The 16,628-nt window shown below is 36.2% G+C and overlaps 1 protein-coding gene across 1 annotated transcript in view; it reads left to right on the top strand.

Annotated features, from left to right (window-relative positions):
* Positions 1-16,628, top strand: part of CR1 (complement C3b/C4b receptor 1 (Knops blood group)) — a gene marked incomplete at its 5' end in the record, with an annotated part of 113,235 nt that overhangs the window by 34,024 nt on the left and 62,583 nt on the right. The window contains 7 exons of the mRNA XM_082612243.1: positions 4,367-4,765; positions 7,185-7,361; positions 7,451-7,553; positions 8,790-8,875; positions 10,688-10,906; positions 12,924-13,103; positions 13,696-13,795. Of these exons, the coding sequence (XP_082468369.1) occupies positions 4,367-4,765; positions 7,185-7,361; positions 7,451-7,553; positions 8,790-8,875; positions 10,688-10,906; positions 12,924-13,103; positions 13,696-13,795 (1,264 nt within the window). The remainder of the gene's footprint in view (positions 1-4,366; positions 4,766-7,184; positions 7,362-7,450; positions 7,554-8,789; positions 8,876-10,687; positions 10,907-12,923; positions 13,104-13,695; positions 13,796-16,628) is intronic.

The following is a 16,628-nucleotide window of genomic DNA, read 5'->3' as shown; positions in this document are numbered from 1 at the left end:
CTTAAGCATGCAATCATTTGACCTTGAATCCGACAATTTTGCTAAATTTTCTTTTAAATTCAATAGTTTATCTGCCTATTCTTGTTGGTATGCTGCATAAACAATCATGTCATTTGTGAATAATTATCATATTTTTAGATTCTTTCCTTTCCTGTATCTTTTATTTATTTCTTTTATTTTATTGCATTGGCTAGAAACTCCAGTGCAATGTCGAATGGAAGAGATAATATTGGTTTTACATAGTCATTATAAAGCATAATATTTCCTGTAAATTTTTGGCAGATATCCTTTATCAGATTAAGGAAAGTCCTTTTGCTATCTAATTTGCTGAAAGACTTATCATGAATGTGGGTTCTAATTTATCACTCTGCATCTATTGATGTAGTCATATCTGTTTCTCCTTTACTTTGTTGATGTTTTATATTACATTGATTGATCTTTGGAAAGCTAACCAGCTTTGAATTACTAGAATAAATCCATCTTGGTCATGATTTGTTATATATGATTATCTTGTGTGTGGTGTATGTGTTTGTGTGTGTGTGATTGCTAATTTTTTTTATTCAAGTATTGTAAGATTGGTTTAATATTTTAAAATTAGTCAATGGAAGTCCTATTTTGACCATTATACCATCCTCTGTAAGTACTGCTGTGTTCAGTTTCTTAATATTTTGTTTAGAAAATTTGCATTTATGTTCTCAAGAGATGTTGAACTCTAACTTATTTTTTTCTTTTAATGCCCTTGTCAGGTTTGGGCATCAAGATTATGCTAGTCTTATAAAATGTTTTGGAAAATATTCATTCTTTTCTATTCTCTGGAATTATTTATGTAACATTAATATTATTTTTCTTTATATCTTTGCAATAATTCAGCAGTAAAGCAATCTGGATGTGAGTTTTTGTTGTTAGGTTTTTAATTACTGATTTAATTTCTTCAATAGCTATAAATACTTTTTAAGATTTTTAATATCTTATTTAATAAGTTTTAGTATGTTGTGCTTTTTAAGGAATGTATTTCATTTACATTTGCTAAGTTATTGGTATAATGTTGTTCATTGTATCCTCTTATTATATTTTAATGTGTATGGGGTCTGTAGTGATATCTCTATTTTAATTCTTGATAATGGTAACATTTAAAAATTTCTTTCTCTTGATTACTTTTACTAGGCGTTTATAAATTTTACTAAGATTTTTTGAAAAACAACTTTTAACTTAATTTTCTGTAGTGTATAACTAGTTTCTATTTTATTGATTTCTGATTTATTATTTCCTTTCTGATACTTTCTTGAGCTTAATTTGGTGTTCTCTGTTCATTAATTCTTGATATGGAAGCTTAGATAATTTTGTTTTGGCCTTTTTTTTTTCTAACAAATATATTTAAACCTGTAAATTTTTCTCCAAAAGTGCTGTATTTGCTTCCCACAATCTTCATATTTTCATTATCACTATACAGAAAAATTGTCTAATTTTCCTTTTGATATATTCTTCTATCCAGAATTTATTTTAAAGTGTGTTACTTAATTTTCAAACACTTGGAGATATTTTATCATTATCATTCTTTTGCTTTAATCCTTTGAAACTTTTTGAAACATGTTTTATAGCCCAGAATATGGACAGTTTTGGTAAAATGTTACATATGCCCTTGAAAAGAAGGTGTAGTTGTTTTATGTCATTTTCTATAAATGTCTCTTAGAAAATATGATTTACTGTGTTTTTTTTCCTCCACTTGTTCTCTCAGTTATTGATGGGAATGTGTAAAATACCTGTGTTACTTTCCTAGGGCTGCCATAACAAATTACCACAAATTTAGTAGCTTTAAACGATAGAAATTTATTCTCTCATAGTTCAGAGGTCAGCAGTCCAAAATCAAGGTGTCAGCAAGGCTGGTTCCTTTTCCTGGGAGAAAGAATCTGCCCTATGCCTCTCTCCTACCCCTGGTGGCCGCTGCAATCCTTGGCATTCCTTGGCTTATAGATGCATCACTCCAACATCTGCCGCCATTGCACATTGCGTTCTCCTCTGTGTGTGTCCCCTTCCCTTCTGTCTCTTACAAACACTCTAGTCTTTAGATTGAAGATCTACTCTGTTAATCCAAGATGATCTCATCTCAAGATCCTTAACTTAATTATATCTTCAAAGACTCTTTTTCCAAATAAGTTCACATTCACAGGTACCATGCGTTAGGACATGGAATATCTTTTTAGGGAATCACTATTTAAACCACTACAATCACCAAATGTGACTGGATTTGTCTATTTCTCCTATCACTCTAGAGATTTTTCTTTATATAATTTAAAAGCTATGTTATTACATGCATGAAATTTTGAATTATTATATTTTCCTGCTTAATTGACTCTTTTAGCATAATGAAATGTCCCTCTTTACCTTTCATAATATTTCTTGCCTTAAAATCTATTTTGTATGATATCAATATAGATACACCAGCCTTCTTTTTTTGTTTCCTGTTTTTGTATTACATATGTTTCAGATCTTTTACTTTCATCCATTCTTTGTCCTATATTTAAAATTTACCTGGGAATTCCCTGGCAGTCCAGTGGTTAGGACTCTGTGCTTTCACTGCTGAGAAACTGGGTTCAATCCCTGGTCATGGAACTAAAATTCCACAAGCCGCCCGGCACATCCAAAAAATAAATAAAAATAAAATAAAATAAAATTGATCTCTTGTAAACATCATATACTCAGATTTTGTTGTTTCATTCAGTCTGAAAATCTTTGCTTTTAATTAGAATGTTTAAGACATTTCAGATTAATATAGTTACTGATATAGTTAAGTTTAAACTAACTATAGTTATAGGTTAGTTAGTTATAGGTTTCTCACATTTTAAAATTAATCAAGTATTTTTATTATTCTATTTTTTTCTCCTCAAGAACATTTTAGTTGCACTTTATTTTCTTATTAATGCTATCCTAGAGACTCCAATATAGATCCTTGATTTATTATAATTTAATTTATTATAATTATAACCTATTATAATTATATAATCTAATTTATTATAAATAATGCTTTTTACCACTTCCCAAACAATGCAAGAACCATAGCAGTTTAACTCCATTTATGCTCTCCTGCCATTTTCTACTGTTTTTTTTTACATATATTATATATCTCACAAGACAGTATAGTTGCTGCTTTTATAAAAATGGTATTTATTTATATTTATCTACACATTAACTCTTTTGTTACACTTCCTCCATATTGCAGTTCTATCAGTTCTATGTGACACTATTTTCCTTCAGCCTAAAGAATTCTTTCTAAGCATTTTTATATTGTAGGTTTTCTGGCAATAAATGCTTTAAACATTTTTCTAAGTATGGTTCCTCTGTTACTCTTTTGTCTATTTACGAACATTTTGCCTCTCTGTGTTGTGTCCTGGATATTTTTTTCTGTCCTAGTTTCCAATTCATTGATTTTTCTTCAACTGTGTCTAAACTGCAACTAATCTTATCCAAATTCTTAATTTCAGTATCAAATGCCCCCTCCTGGTTCAACTAACCTTCCCAGGGGGGAAAGTAGCCCAAATGCTTGGCTCTCACCTGGATTTTAACCTTCTATGAAACCAGTTTGTTAGCACCCTGATGCATTCTGATATGTTTTATATTTTACCCAGCATTTATAGTTTTTCTCTGTGGGTGAGATGGGTGGAGTGATGTTTGATTTGAATTATTGAGATTACCATTACCAGAAGCAGAAGCTTCCTAAAGAATTTTCATTTTTAATTTTAAGTGTTTTGGAATTTTGGTTGATGTTACTTAGTTCCAGTTATATAGTGTTAGAACAATACAATTTTTTTTAACTATGTCCTACTATGTACTAGTCTTACTTCTACATTTTTAAATGTATTTAGCTCTTTTTTTGGTGGACTACTATATGATCACTTTTACATGGGTATAATATTATGATATCAAACTTAGGCTTGATAAAATGGCTTGCTAAGTTCTCTCCTTTACCTCTTGTGAAACACCTGAAATTACATTTAGAAGTATATATTACTTGAAACTGTGATAGAACTTATAGGTGAAATGTTTTCTTCTATTTTTACAAGTTTCTTGGTCTATTCTAGCTTTCTATATCTACTTTAATGAATATTAGTAATTTATATTTCCATTTATATCATTTAGATTTTCAAAATGTTTAACATCCAGTAGTCTACAGTTTCATAAATATTCTCATGTTTACCCAGATATACTCAAATTCTACTTAGGTATGTCCACCTAAATTACAACTTCATAAAAAATTATCTACATTAGCAAAGATTAAAAGCAAATAATGAAGGTAAAAATAGTTACAATTTAATGACTCATTTGATTTCTCTCACTAGTTATTTTAATTCACTGCTTTCCCTTTTCCCAGGCATTCCTTGTGGGCCGCCCCCAGCCATCGCCAATGGAGATTTCATTAGCACCGACAGAGAATACTTTCAATACGGAATAGTGGTGACCTATCACTGCAATCTTGGAGAGAGAAGGCAGAAGCTGTTTGACCTCGTGGGTGAACGGTCAATATATTGCACCAGTGAAGACAATCAAGTTGGCATCTGGAGTGGCCCTCCCCCTCAGTGCATTACACCTAATAAATGCACGCCTCCAGTCATTGAAAATGGAATAAGGATGTCTGAGAACAAAAGCTTATTTTCTTTACATGAAAGGGTGAGGTTTAGGTGTCAGCCTGGCTTTGCCATGAAAGGACCCTCCACTGTTGAATGCCAGGCCCAAAACAAGTGGAGGCCTGAGTTGCCCAGCTGCTCCAGGGGTGAGTCTGACTGAGGCTTTGAAGGGGCCTACAAATGACGTGAGTTGTAGGAGGATCAGGAGGTTAGTGTCGCTTCTGGGGGGAGGATGTGTGGTGAGCAATGTGGATGGGTAAATTTTCTTGGGAGGAAACATTAAATAAAGCAGGTGTGTGTGTATGTGTGTGTGCATGTGTATGTGTTCAAACTCAGAAGCAAAGATAAATCTGGGCAAAGAGTATAAAATTTCCTTGGAATGTCACTACTGACATCATCATCTTTCAATTCTTTCTTTTTTTCATTTAAAATAATCTTTTTAAGAAAATATTTATTAGTTACTCTTTTGAGTATTGTAACTGCTAATACATAATGACTGATTCTTCTTGTTAGGTGCCGCTATATAGTCTATGGATTCACTTATTTTTTTTAAATTAAATTTATTTATTTGTTTATTTTTTGGCTGCTTTGGGTCTTCGTTGCTGCACGCAGGCTTTCTCTAGTTGCGGTAAGCAGAGGCTACTCTTTGTTGCGGTGCGCGGGCTTCTCGTTGTGGAGCATGGGCTCTAGGCATGCGGGCTTCACTAGTTGTGGCACACGGGTTCAGTAGTAGTGGCTTGCGGCTGTAGATCGCAGACTCAGTAGTTGTGGCGCATGGGCTTATTTGCTCCGCAGCATGTGGGATCTTCGTGGACCAGGGCTCGAACCTGTGTCCCCTGCATTGACAGGCAGATTCTTAACTACTGTGCCACCAGGGAAGCCCCACTTAATTCTTAAAACAAAGACATAAGATAGTTACTATTCTTTCCATGTTTTACAGAGAAAGTGAGTCTTAGAGAGGTTAGATAACTGTCCAAGATTAAATAGATGCTAACTCTGTGAAGACAAGAACCCAAGCCTACCTGACTCCAGAGCCAGAGAAATCAAAAGCTACTCTAGATATTTCAAGGAGTGAGGGATTTAGTGCAGGTAAGAGAATATAAAGGTGTTAAAAGGGCAGGAAGAGCAAAAGGAGGAAGGCAGTGTTACCAGAGCTCAGGGGACTGCCATTCCTCCTGGACTAGAACACAGGCACCTGCACTCACTGAGCAGGTATTTCCTCCAGCTGCTCATGCTGCAGAAGCTGCTGCTGCTGCCAGAACGTAGCTGGAGCCTGCAGTCATTGGCATTGATAGAATTAATTTTGCTGCTCCTAAGGAAGAGCCATCAGTTTCCACTTCCTGGTCCTCCTTTACAAGAAGAATGACTTCTATCATCTTCCTACTTTTTAATTTAGTATATTTGCCTCCAATTGTCAGAGCTTAACCAGGACCCAGCTGGCAAGGAAGATTAGCAGTTGTACTTTCAGGCTTCTGTCCCCAGCAGTCAAAGGAGAATGCAGAAGTGTAAGGCTGGGAGTCAACAGAGATTTAACCAGCACAGCACTTAAATTATCATATCACAGTGTACTTATTAATCAAGGAAAACAGGGGGGTGATGAGCCCTGAAATTGGGTGTTACATCATCAGAGTATTTACAAAGTCCTTAAGGGGGTTATTTATTCTAGTCCAATGCCCCACTTTATACTTGAGAAAGCTAAAGTCCAGAGAGAGAAACTAACCTGATCTAAGCCAAAATGAAATGACTTTTCATGTTACTACAGTTTTATATAAGTTAGGAGGTTCAAGTGCATTCTGATTCTGAGTTCAAACCAACTGTATAAAGAGACAGGCTCAGTTACAACATATGGTATGGAATATGCACTCTCATTGTGAGGGCTGTAGGTTTTTTAGAAGACTTCATTCAATGGTTTCCCATCTTCTCATTGGAATGAAGTGAATGGTTAAGCAGGACCTGGCCCTGTAGAGTGCAGAAAGGAGACATCTTCTCCACCAACCCATGTCAGGTGGCGTGACCACTGGAGAGGAGCTGGAAAGAGATGAGAAGAGATGTATGAATCTTGTTTGTCACAGCAGAGTGTGATAGGTGATTGGGAAATCTGTTGGATGAGATTTGGGCTCAAGCATTCCTTATTGCCAAAAAGGTGGATATAAATTGGTGATGCCAATAAAAATAAAAATAAATTAAAAATCCATCAATCTAACAACTGTGTACTAAGTGAACAGTAACAGGAAGAATTGTGGAGGGGAACTGTTTGTTGTGTCATCTTAGGTGTGTACTTTAGATGGAAAACCATGAACTGAAGATGTCTCAGTTCTAGTCACTGTCCTGCAGTGTATCTCAGTTCTATGACTTTTCCCAAGACTCTCTCTCTCTCTCTCTTTCTCGGTCTCTGTCTCTGTTTCTCTCTCTCTGTTCAATTTTGCCATCAATAAAACGAGAGGGTGTTAGTCTACCAGATTTTTAAAAACAAATAGATTTATGATTATGACTGTCTTAGCCAGTTTACCACTGAGGAAAAGTTATTTTCACACAATTAACAGCACTTTGATTCTCTTTCCCTAGTATGTCAGCCACCTCCAAAAGTCTTGCATAGTAAACACACCCCAAGCCACAAGAACAACTTTTCTTCTGGGCAGGAAGTGTTCTACAGCTGTGAGCCTGGCTATGATCTCAGAGGGGCTGCTTCTCTGCATTGTACGCCCCAGGGAGACTGGAGCCCGTCAGCCCCTGAATGTGCAGGTGCCTATACTGTAATCTGGTTTGTGGATCAGTCTCTTTGTCCCTCACAGGAACATCTCACTCCTGTGTGTGTGTGTTTTTATTCCTAGTGAAATCATGTGCTGACTTCCTGGACCAGTTACCTAATGGACATGTACTCTTTCCACTTAATTTTCAGCTTGGAGCAAAAGTATCCTTCGTTTGTGATGAGGGGTGAGTGTGAGTTTGCCTGGCCTACTGAACACTGAAATTGAGGTTAATTCAAAAAGGGAAGGTTTAGTGTGATTTTTAAAATAGGGAATACTCAGGGATATTAAATTTGGGGAGTGTATGTGGGAAGTTAAGAGTAAGGAACACGTGGAACTAATGACATAAGATATGAAGGAAAAACTGAAGCATATATTAAATGGCATGCTTAAACACAAACACAACTACTGTTTAAGAGTATACACAGGTGACGCATTAAGTGAAAAAATCATATTTTCCAAGCATAAAAGAAAAAGAGTAATTTGGAGAGTTACAGAAAAAGTTCGATATGTGACAAAAATCTTATTAAAAATAAGATCATTTAAGAATTATTTCAGACAATTTTTTAACCATCAAAAGTGAATTTTGTAATAAGAGAGAAAGTATAAGAATAAGCATTTTTAACCCAATCATATATCACCTGGTTGATAACAGGTCAAGGGCTCTGAAATGGTATTATGGTGGCTGATATTAAAGTTTTAATTAAGGTCATTCACTTGACCTTACACAGCATGCACATCTCTACATGGGATGTATCAAGCATGGGCAACAAAGTACCTGATCTCAAAATGTTCCAAAGAATCCTTGACAGGCACCAAATAAAATTTAGGAACCATCAGGGTCCAACATACATTGAGAAATTTGGAAGATTTTGTGCAAGAGTCATTTCCAATCTCCTTTCATTTTTCCCCCCAGAATATTCATGCTTACTCTTCTGTAGCCCAGCGTGCTGTTGTGAGCCTTCTGCATAACCATCACAAATATAGAGACAAAAGAACAATCTTTGTTCTCTTTCCAGTTATTCTCTGCTTGTCCAGTCCAAACTGGGAGCTGTTTTACTAGCTGTTCCAGTGTCATCACTTGGAGGATGTTTTATTCCAATAATGACTATGAGTAGATTTATCAGCTTTACCATGGGATGCTCAGTGAGAGACTGATTTCTGTGAGCCTAGGTCCAGGATCACGGAGATGGCAGCTATGCTACAACTGCCTTCTTCAACTTAGGCTGGGACTATATTATGTGACCAAGTGACTGTGCTTTGCCGTTCTCCCTCACTGGAAGCTGTGACTTTTCCAGATTTATGTGGCCTCTGAACCTCTGCCACCTGCTGGTTTCAGATCCTCAAAATGCTGAGATTTTTGCAAATGGAATGGCATTTTGGCTTAAGCAGCTCACATATTCACTACCATTTTCTTCCTTAGATTCCAATTAAAAGGCAGTTCTGCTAGTTACTGTGTCTTGGTTGGAATGGAAAGCCTTTGGAACAGCAGCATTCCTGTGTGTGAACGTGAGTAGAAGGGATAACACTTCAGGCCAATCTCTCCCTTTAATCTATTTGGTAATTTGACCCATGGCCTCCCCAGCCATGTTTGTTCTATTTTCTAATCTGAATTATTGATAAAGTTGCTTATTTTAATAGTATTTTATTGTGGATCGATTTGTTGTGATGCACTTTCTTGTGCGTCATGTGTTTTGAGAACCATCTGATCAGTCTCTGTCATTTAGAATTCTTTGTTCTACGTGATAAATCCTGCTGTAGTTTGTCTCTGAATCAGGAGAGATTAACTAATGTGAAGCTTTGACAAATTTCTTTCTTTTTTCCTTCCTTCCTTCTTTCTTTTTCTTTTTTATGCTATCAAGGTGCAGTCACTCTACACTATTCCTGTCTATTTGCTAATATACAAATTTGAAACATTCATTCATTCAATTATTTATTGAGCACATACCATGTGCTTGATGTTCTTCCAGGCACCGGTGTTATAGCAGTGAACAAGATGAGCAAATTCCCTGTCCCATGTTATTTATACTCAAGTGGGGAGATGTACAAGAAAGAAAATAAATTAAATCTTATGGAGATGATAGGTCAGAGCAATGCAGAAATGAGGGTAAAGTGGGGAACAGCATTACACAGGGTCAGCAGTTTAAGACTCCTTAAACTCTCAAAACTTGTATCTAAATTATGCTGAAAGATTCAGAAATAATAAGCTGATTAAAATGAGTCTCCTATATGCAATGCCACCACTGATTTCTCCTAGTCTACCCATTCGTATTTTCCCCAATAGGAGATAGGACTTTGCCTCATCACTTGATCCTAAAGATTGGAAAATATATAAATTTTAAAATAATCCAAATTTTACTGAAATGTTTATGTTGCAAGAAATCTGCTCAGTTATCCTATGACACATTTTATAGTAAAACTTTATTAAAAAAAAACCCATAACTTCTATATAGATCCTGTCATCCAAGAAAACCAGCTTTCATTGAAGTAACATGACAAATGGCTGTCCACTGGCATGGGTTAGAGCTCAGTTATTGATTGTACTATTTCTCTTATTTTTCATGACTCTTTCTAATTTAAGTAGCTTCTTCCAATTCCCAAACCTAATAAGAAACACTAAATAGAAGTAAGGAAAGGGCTGTTTAAACAGACAAGCAGATACCAGAAAGAAGTAACAATTTGACACCTGACGGAAAGTAAAGAAATAAAAAAAAAAAAAAAAGCAATCCCATGCATCAAAAAAAACAATAACAACAAAACAGTCTGGATCATTTAGAGTTTTTACAATGAACCATATATGTTTCAATTCATTGTGACAGCTGTCATAATCGATTGATGGTCACTATGGGTAAGTTATTAAGGAAAGGTTTCATATGATTAGATGATTAGTACATATGGAATACATTGTAGAAATATTTCCTGAGAATGTAAGTTCCCTGGAAGACAGAGACTTTATCTGTGCTCTCCACCACTTTATCCAGCCAGCCCTGAGGAGTGGCTGACACAGAATAAGTGCCCAATTAATATGTGTTGATTAAATGAATGAGTTACTCTCCAATAGATTATTTTTCTTCTTTAAAAGCTTTGGTACGTAATTAAAGGTGTAAAGTTTCTATCATACAGAAAACTTAAAAGTCTGGAAGATTCAGGATAGGCAAATTCTTTTGTACTTTTTCAAGTAAAACAAAAATGGGATTGAAATCTCACTTCATTTAGTCCATTCGGTGTTTTTAGGTAGTACCAACCATAACACCCAATGACTATAGATTACCTCTGGTGAAAACTCATCAATGAGACTTAGAGCTTTTGCCTTCTTTCCAGAAATCTTGTGTCCAAATCCCCCTGATATCCTTAATGGGAGACACACAGGAAAACCTCTTGAAGTCTTTCCTTTTGGAAAAGAAGTCACTTACACATGTGACCCGCACCCAGAGAGAGGGATGATCTTCAGCCTCACTGGGGAGAGCACCATCCGCTGTACCAGTGACAGTCAAGGAAACGGAATTTGGAGCAGCCCTGCCCCTCACTGTGGACTTCCGGGTTAGTGCGTGCTACCCTACATTCCAAATGGGTTCAGAATATCTAAACCAGACTCTCCAAGTTTCCGTAATTACAATGTGGTGTTTATTTGTGCACTCGATACAATTAAATGCCAAATCAATAATAAATGGCTTTAAGATACATCAACATGTAAGATTCTGATGATCTTTGCTTCTAGAGGTCTGGTGAAAAGAGCTGGAAGAAGTGGGTGGTGGTTCTAGTTCTAATTAGAATTAGAAGGAAAATGTTTTCAAAGCATAGGAACTGAAAGCAAATACCTATGAACCTTAACTAGCATAAGTTGTACCATCTTCACAGGTTTTGGAGAGAAGCACAGATCAGCAGAGAACAAAGCCTGGCAAAACCGCTTTTAATTACCTATTTGGCCAGAGACCACTGTGTGTTCTCTCTGAAAACTGGGCTGCATTGTAAACAAAACACAAAGATTCTTTTAGCCAGTATGGGCTAAGTTCTAAGTTAAGATAAGGCTTACTTGCTCCTTAGCCCCACACTAATTTCAGCTGTTGAAGTTTTCCCTCTTTGGTGGAAAGAAAAAGCAAAGCGATGTGAACTCAAGGGAAAAATGCAAAATAGAGTGTGTATTTCTAAGGAGAAGGTATCCTAAGGTAACCAATACCACTATGACACCCACACTCAGGAAGTGAAGATGGAAGGGGAAAGTAAATTGTCGAAGTGACCCTAGTCCCAGCATAACAAACTGACTGCTGAGGAACTCTGAAATAAAAGAGCAGTTCTAAAAGGAAAGGGACCAAGAACGGGCATTCAGAAGTCATTTTTGCCCTCACTCTCCTTCTGTAACACCATGGCTTCATCTTGGGTTGTCCCTATGAACCTGTTTACAAATACAGAGACCTAGTTCAGATTCACTGAATCAGCAGTGAAAGGCAATCTTCCCCTAAGTTCTATGACTTTTTTCACCAGTACCCTATCCTGAGATGGCAGTCCTACTTTTATCAGCTAGATTTTTTAGACTGGAGACCTGCCAGACCATCTTCATGTGTGATTTGTCCTTAGGTAGTAGGTTTTAGTCATAAGGGGGACTCCTTGAACTAGAATCTAGTATAGCTAATATTCAAGCTCTAAAATAAAAAAGAAACAGGCAATATAGATGGATGTATTTCCTGTGAAGCCACCTTGAAAAGAAGCCAAATTTTCATATTGAGAAAAATCATTTAATTATATGTTAAAGAAATCAGAAATTGGTTTGCAAGTCTTCATACAGAGAATTATCTGGGTGCAGAATTGGCTCTAGCATAGCTTTTACTATTTGAAAAAATAATTGAAGGGGAGGTGGAGGACAGCTGGAATAGAAACTAAAAGAGAAGTTATTGTCAAAACCAAGTGGAAACAATTTCTATTTTTCCAAACATATACACTTTTTTGATTTCATACTACTTGAATCCAAAGTGAGTTTTTACTTCTCAAACCTAGAGCTTTAGGTGTAGGGGCTTGGAGCTAAAGCTAGAATTTGATTCAACATACACTTCAAACAGTGTTTCTGTTTTTGTTTTGCTGTTGTTGTTTTTATTTTGAGGAGATGCTGTTTATTTCCTTGTTGTGTTGAAATGGCCAGCTTAGGAATCAGACCTAGAAAGTTGGTGGCCACTTCCTAGTTTCAAAAAACATCTTGAGTTCTCCATTCTTGCTTGTAAGCATGGGTTTTGATGCACTGAAGTACAAAGAAACCAGACCAGGTGTGACCTGGGCAGAAACACTCCTCTGTCTCCCTAAAAATGTGAAAAATTGAATTGGAGCTGTCTTTTACAGTAAGTGATATGAGTAAAATGCCCAGATAGCAAAATAGCCTTCCAGATAATATATTTTCTAATGGGCACATGCTAATGGAACTTTCCCTTCAAAGATTACAAGGAAATTATCTTTCCACAACTAAAAGTTTCTTTTGTTCTGATATCAAATCTAACAAGAAAGAGAAAAGGAAGAATGGCATTGGGTATCTTTTTGTTAACTCTGATGTTCTTGATTTTTTGATCTCTAGGTCATTGTAACACCCCAGGTCATTTTCAATTTGCCAAGTTGAAAATCCAGACCAATGAATCTGAGTTTCCCATTGGGACATCTTTAACGTATGAATGCCACCCTGAGTACCACAGGAAGTCATTCTCTATCACGTGTCTACAAAACCTCATGTGGTCAAGTGCCAAAGATGTCTGTAAACGTGAGTAAGCCCTGCTTTGGAGCGTTCCTATGTTTGTCAAAGTATCTATAGGATCTTATTTAATTTCTCCAAATTTTAGAGATAAGAAAACTTTGTCAAACATGTTCACATAGGTGGAGGTAAGAGTTGGTCTTGTAGGTCACCCCTAATTATTGGTTGAAATGCTTATCTCCTGAGAATGTTTCAAGGAATATTTGCAGGAGAACTCCATTTTTTTAATGGGGAAGTGAATAATGAATTACTCCAGATCAGGAAAAAATTTTGTAAGGAGACATAAACTGTTTGAATAACCAGGTAATAAAAAATTTTATACTGGTGGGATATAAGGCCACAAATGACCTTTATATTTTGATAAGAGATTTGAGGCAAAGATAGGAGAGATTTAGAGGGGATGTCTCTTTGAAAGTGGTGCTTAGTGGGTGGCTGATCCTGAGGCAGTCTGGTGAGGTTCCTCAAGGTGGCAAAATCTGTAGAACCATCAGAATTGCATATGCTCTTCAGAAAGCTACAGTCAGGTGGGGATTAACTTGTTATACACTAACAGAAGTACAAATTACCCTTCCTGGCTCCAAAATTCTCTTTCTTTCCTAAGGTAAATCATGTAACACTCCTCCAGATCCTGTGAATGGTGTGGTGCACATAGATACAGACACCCAGTTCGGATCCAGAATCAAATTTTCTTGTAATAGAGGGTGAGTAGGCAGGAACATCTCTTGGTTCAAGAGTTCCAGGACAGCGATACTACCTTCTGGTCATATCTTGGAAAAGAGGACTAGGCTATTACCATCTGTTCTCAAGAAGCTTGAACATAGGTGTTTAACTCCTAATTGAAATGGACAAATGTATGATAAGGTTTGAGGGGAAATCTGTCTCCTTGCTGGAAACCAGGGTAGTACGTACAAGAAAAGTGAGGTATTCACCAGGTAGAAAGGAAGAAAATGGGGGGAGGGCATAGTCAAACCATACAAACAGCCCTTGCCCAGAGCAGACATTGCTGAAAGAAAGGGAAGGCCATGGAGCCACTGTGTAGAAAGCAGATCTTATAAGATAACTGCACTATTCATTTGCTAGGGCTGCCATAACAAAGTAGGACAAACTGAGTATCTCAGAACAGCAACAAAAATTTATTCTCTCAAGGTTCTGGAGGTTAGAGGTCTAAAATCAAGGTGCTAGCAGGACATGTTCCCTCCAAAGCCTTTGAGGGAGGATCCCTCCTTGCCTCTTCCAGATTATGGTAACCTCAGGGCTTCTTTGGCGTGTGGCGCATCACTCCCGTTTTTGCCTCTGTCTTCTCATAGCCATCTTCATTCTGTGTCTGTGTCTGTGTCTTCACATGGCACTCTCCTCTCTGTGTGGGTCTATGTCCAAAGTTCTCTGTTTTTATAAGGACTCCAGTCATATTGGATTAGGGCCCACCCTAATGACCTCATCTTAACATGATTATATCTGCAAAGGCCCTATTTCCAAATAAGGTCACATTCATGGGGATTGGGGGCTAGGGCTTCGACATACTTTTTGGGGAACACTGTTCAACCCATAACAGAGTCCCCTGTGAAAATGTCAGACATAAAGTGTTTACTGGGCAGCAGTCCCAGTTTTGGGGCTTAACCTTGCTCAGTCTCAACCTCACTCCCAGTGGGAGCAGCTGAACCAGTTAGAGAATATGGGCTAAATTTGCACTGCCATGATAAACACTGAAAAGGAACTTGTGGCCTTCAGCATATTTGCTAACCAAGGCCTTACAGATCATAGTACCTATAATCTGACAAAGTGAAATTAGAGTAAATCTAAACACTTCTGTCTTTCTCTGAGCATTTTTAAGTACAATCTATAAATTCTCTGTCTGTACCCTCTTTATATTGTATTACAGAATAAGAGTGAACCTCTCAATGGCATAAAATAGAAAACCATTGAGCTTATGATATGTTACAGGAAATTAATGTAAAAAGAGCAATCTGAAAAATCAGAAGAAATGTCCTCTTACAAAATAGAGTTACTTCCAAGAAATAAGAGAAACTTTTAGAAAAATCTCCTGTTTACGTTTTTAACAAGATTCAGTTGCACGCTGTTTCTGTGAAACTAGTTAGGAAATAGAGAATGTTTGCATATGAATGAAAAGCACAACTGTCAAACTAAAGAAAAACTCTGTGATAAACACACTGAATATTGTAGAAAATTAAAGCAGAGGGTAAGAAGACAAATTAATCAAATTCTCCCAGAATTAAGTGGAAAAGGATGAAGAAGAGAAAAGAGAAGATATGTATAAAAGAGTACTGGGATTCAAATTACATGTAACAAAAATTCCAGAAGGGAAAACAATAAGCCTATATTTAGCCATCACTAGGGAATCATCTGTATTTCAGGGATCATGAAAAAAACCTCAAGAATGCAGAAAGAAAATTAATAAACTATAATAGCTGCGAAAGAAATTAATTTGTATTGATATCACATTGATCCTTCACGTCACTAAATTGCAGAAGATGGAGTTTCTAATGAGCTAAGCTAGTATTCACATCTAGAGGCTACAGATGTACAGTAAAGGATAAGCAAGGACCTAAAAATCACACCTGTGTACTTTACAGGAAGCATACTTCCTGGGAGAAGGAAAAAGATAAACTCAGGCAATCCGTAAGTATTTTCTTAAAAGATAATGATAAATGCTGGTGAGGTAGAAAATTGCCAAAAATCAAACAAAAGAAAAACAAATTTTAAAAAAAGTTCAAATATTTTCAACAAAGTTATAAAACTTAATACAATGACAGAACTAATTGTTAAAAAGTGGAACTTGACAATGTAATCATAATCTAATAACAATTTCTGAAGTCATAAAATATATCCATAAAACTAGAAAACAGAAGAAAGCAAAAAAAAAAACATAGTCTAGACTTTTATTACATAGGAGATGGGTAGACTGTATATATTTTCACACCAAAATTGAGAAAATAGGGTTGAATACCTGTGTTGTGTATGTATTGGGTTGGCCAAAAAGTTCGCTTAGGTTTTTCCATAGGATGTAGCGGAAAAACCTGAACAAACTTTTTGGCCAAGCCAATATATAACACATGAAATGAAATTTCGAAGGAAAAAAAATCAGTTATTTAGCTTCCAAATTATTAGAACAACTAAAAGAGGTTCACCTATCTGGTTCATGTAGCAAATGAGAGGGAAGAAAAAGGAATAGCATGGACTGTATCCATCTCATTCACCAGAAATAAGCCCCCTTATATTTGGGGCAGATCTGTTGTATTCACTGCTATGTGCTTACCATTGAACATTATGAAGGAACATTATGAAGTGATGACAAAAGCAAGATCAACCATACCATTTAGTTCAGTAAATTTGAATGGTTTAATATCCCTGTTGAAAAACAAAAGTTTCCAAATAGGATCAAAAGCATCACAAATCTTGTTGTATTTACAAGAAACATGCCTAAACTAAAATGACATAACAATGTTAATATACAATATGTATATTTATGTATATCAGGAAAATGCAAAAAGAAAATTAAGTAACAATAATAATATA

Source organism: Mesoplodon mirus, assembly GCF_964341445.2.
Source record: "Mesoplodon mirus genome assembly, chromosome: 3".
NCBI lineage: Eukaryota > Metazoa > Chordata > Mammalia > Artiodactyla > Ziphiidae > Mesoplodon > Mesoplodon mirus.
The sequence above is the reverse complement of the archived record's forward strand: the minus strand, read 5'-3'. Positions and strand labels throughout refer to the sequence as shown.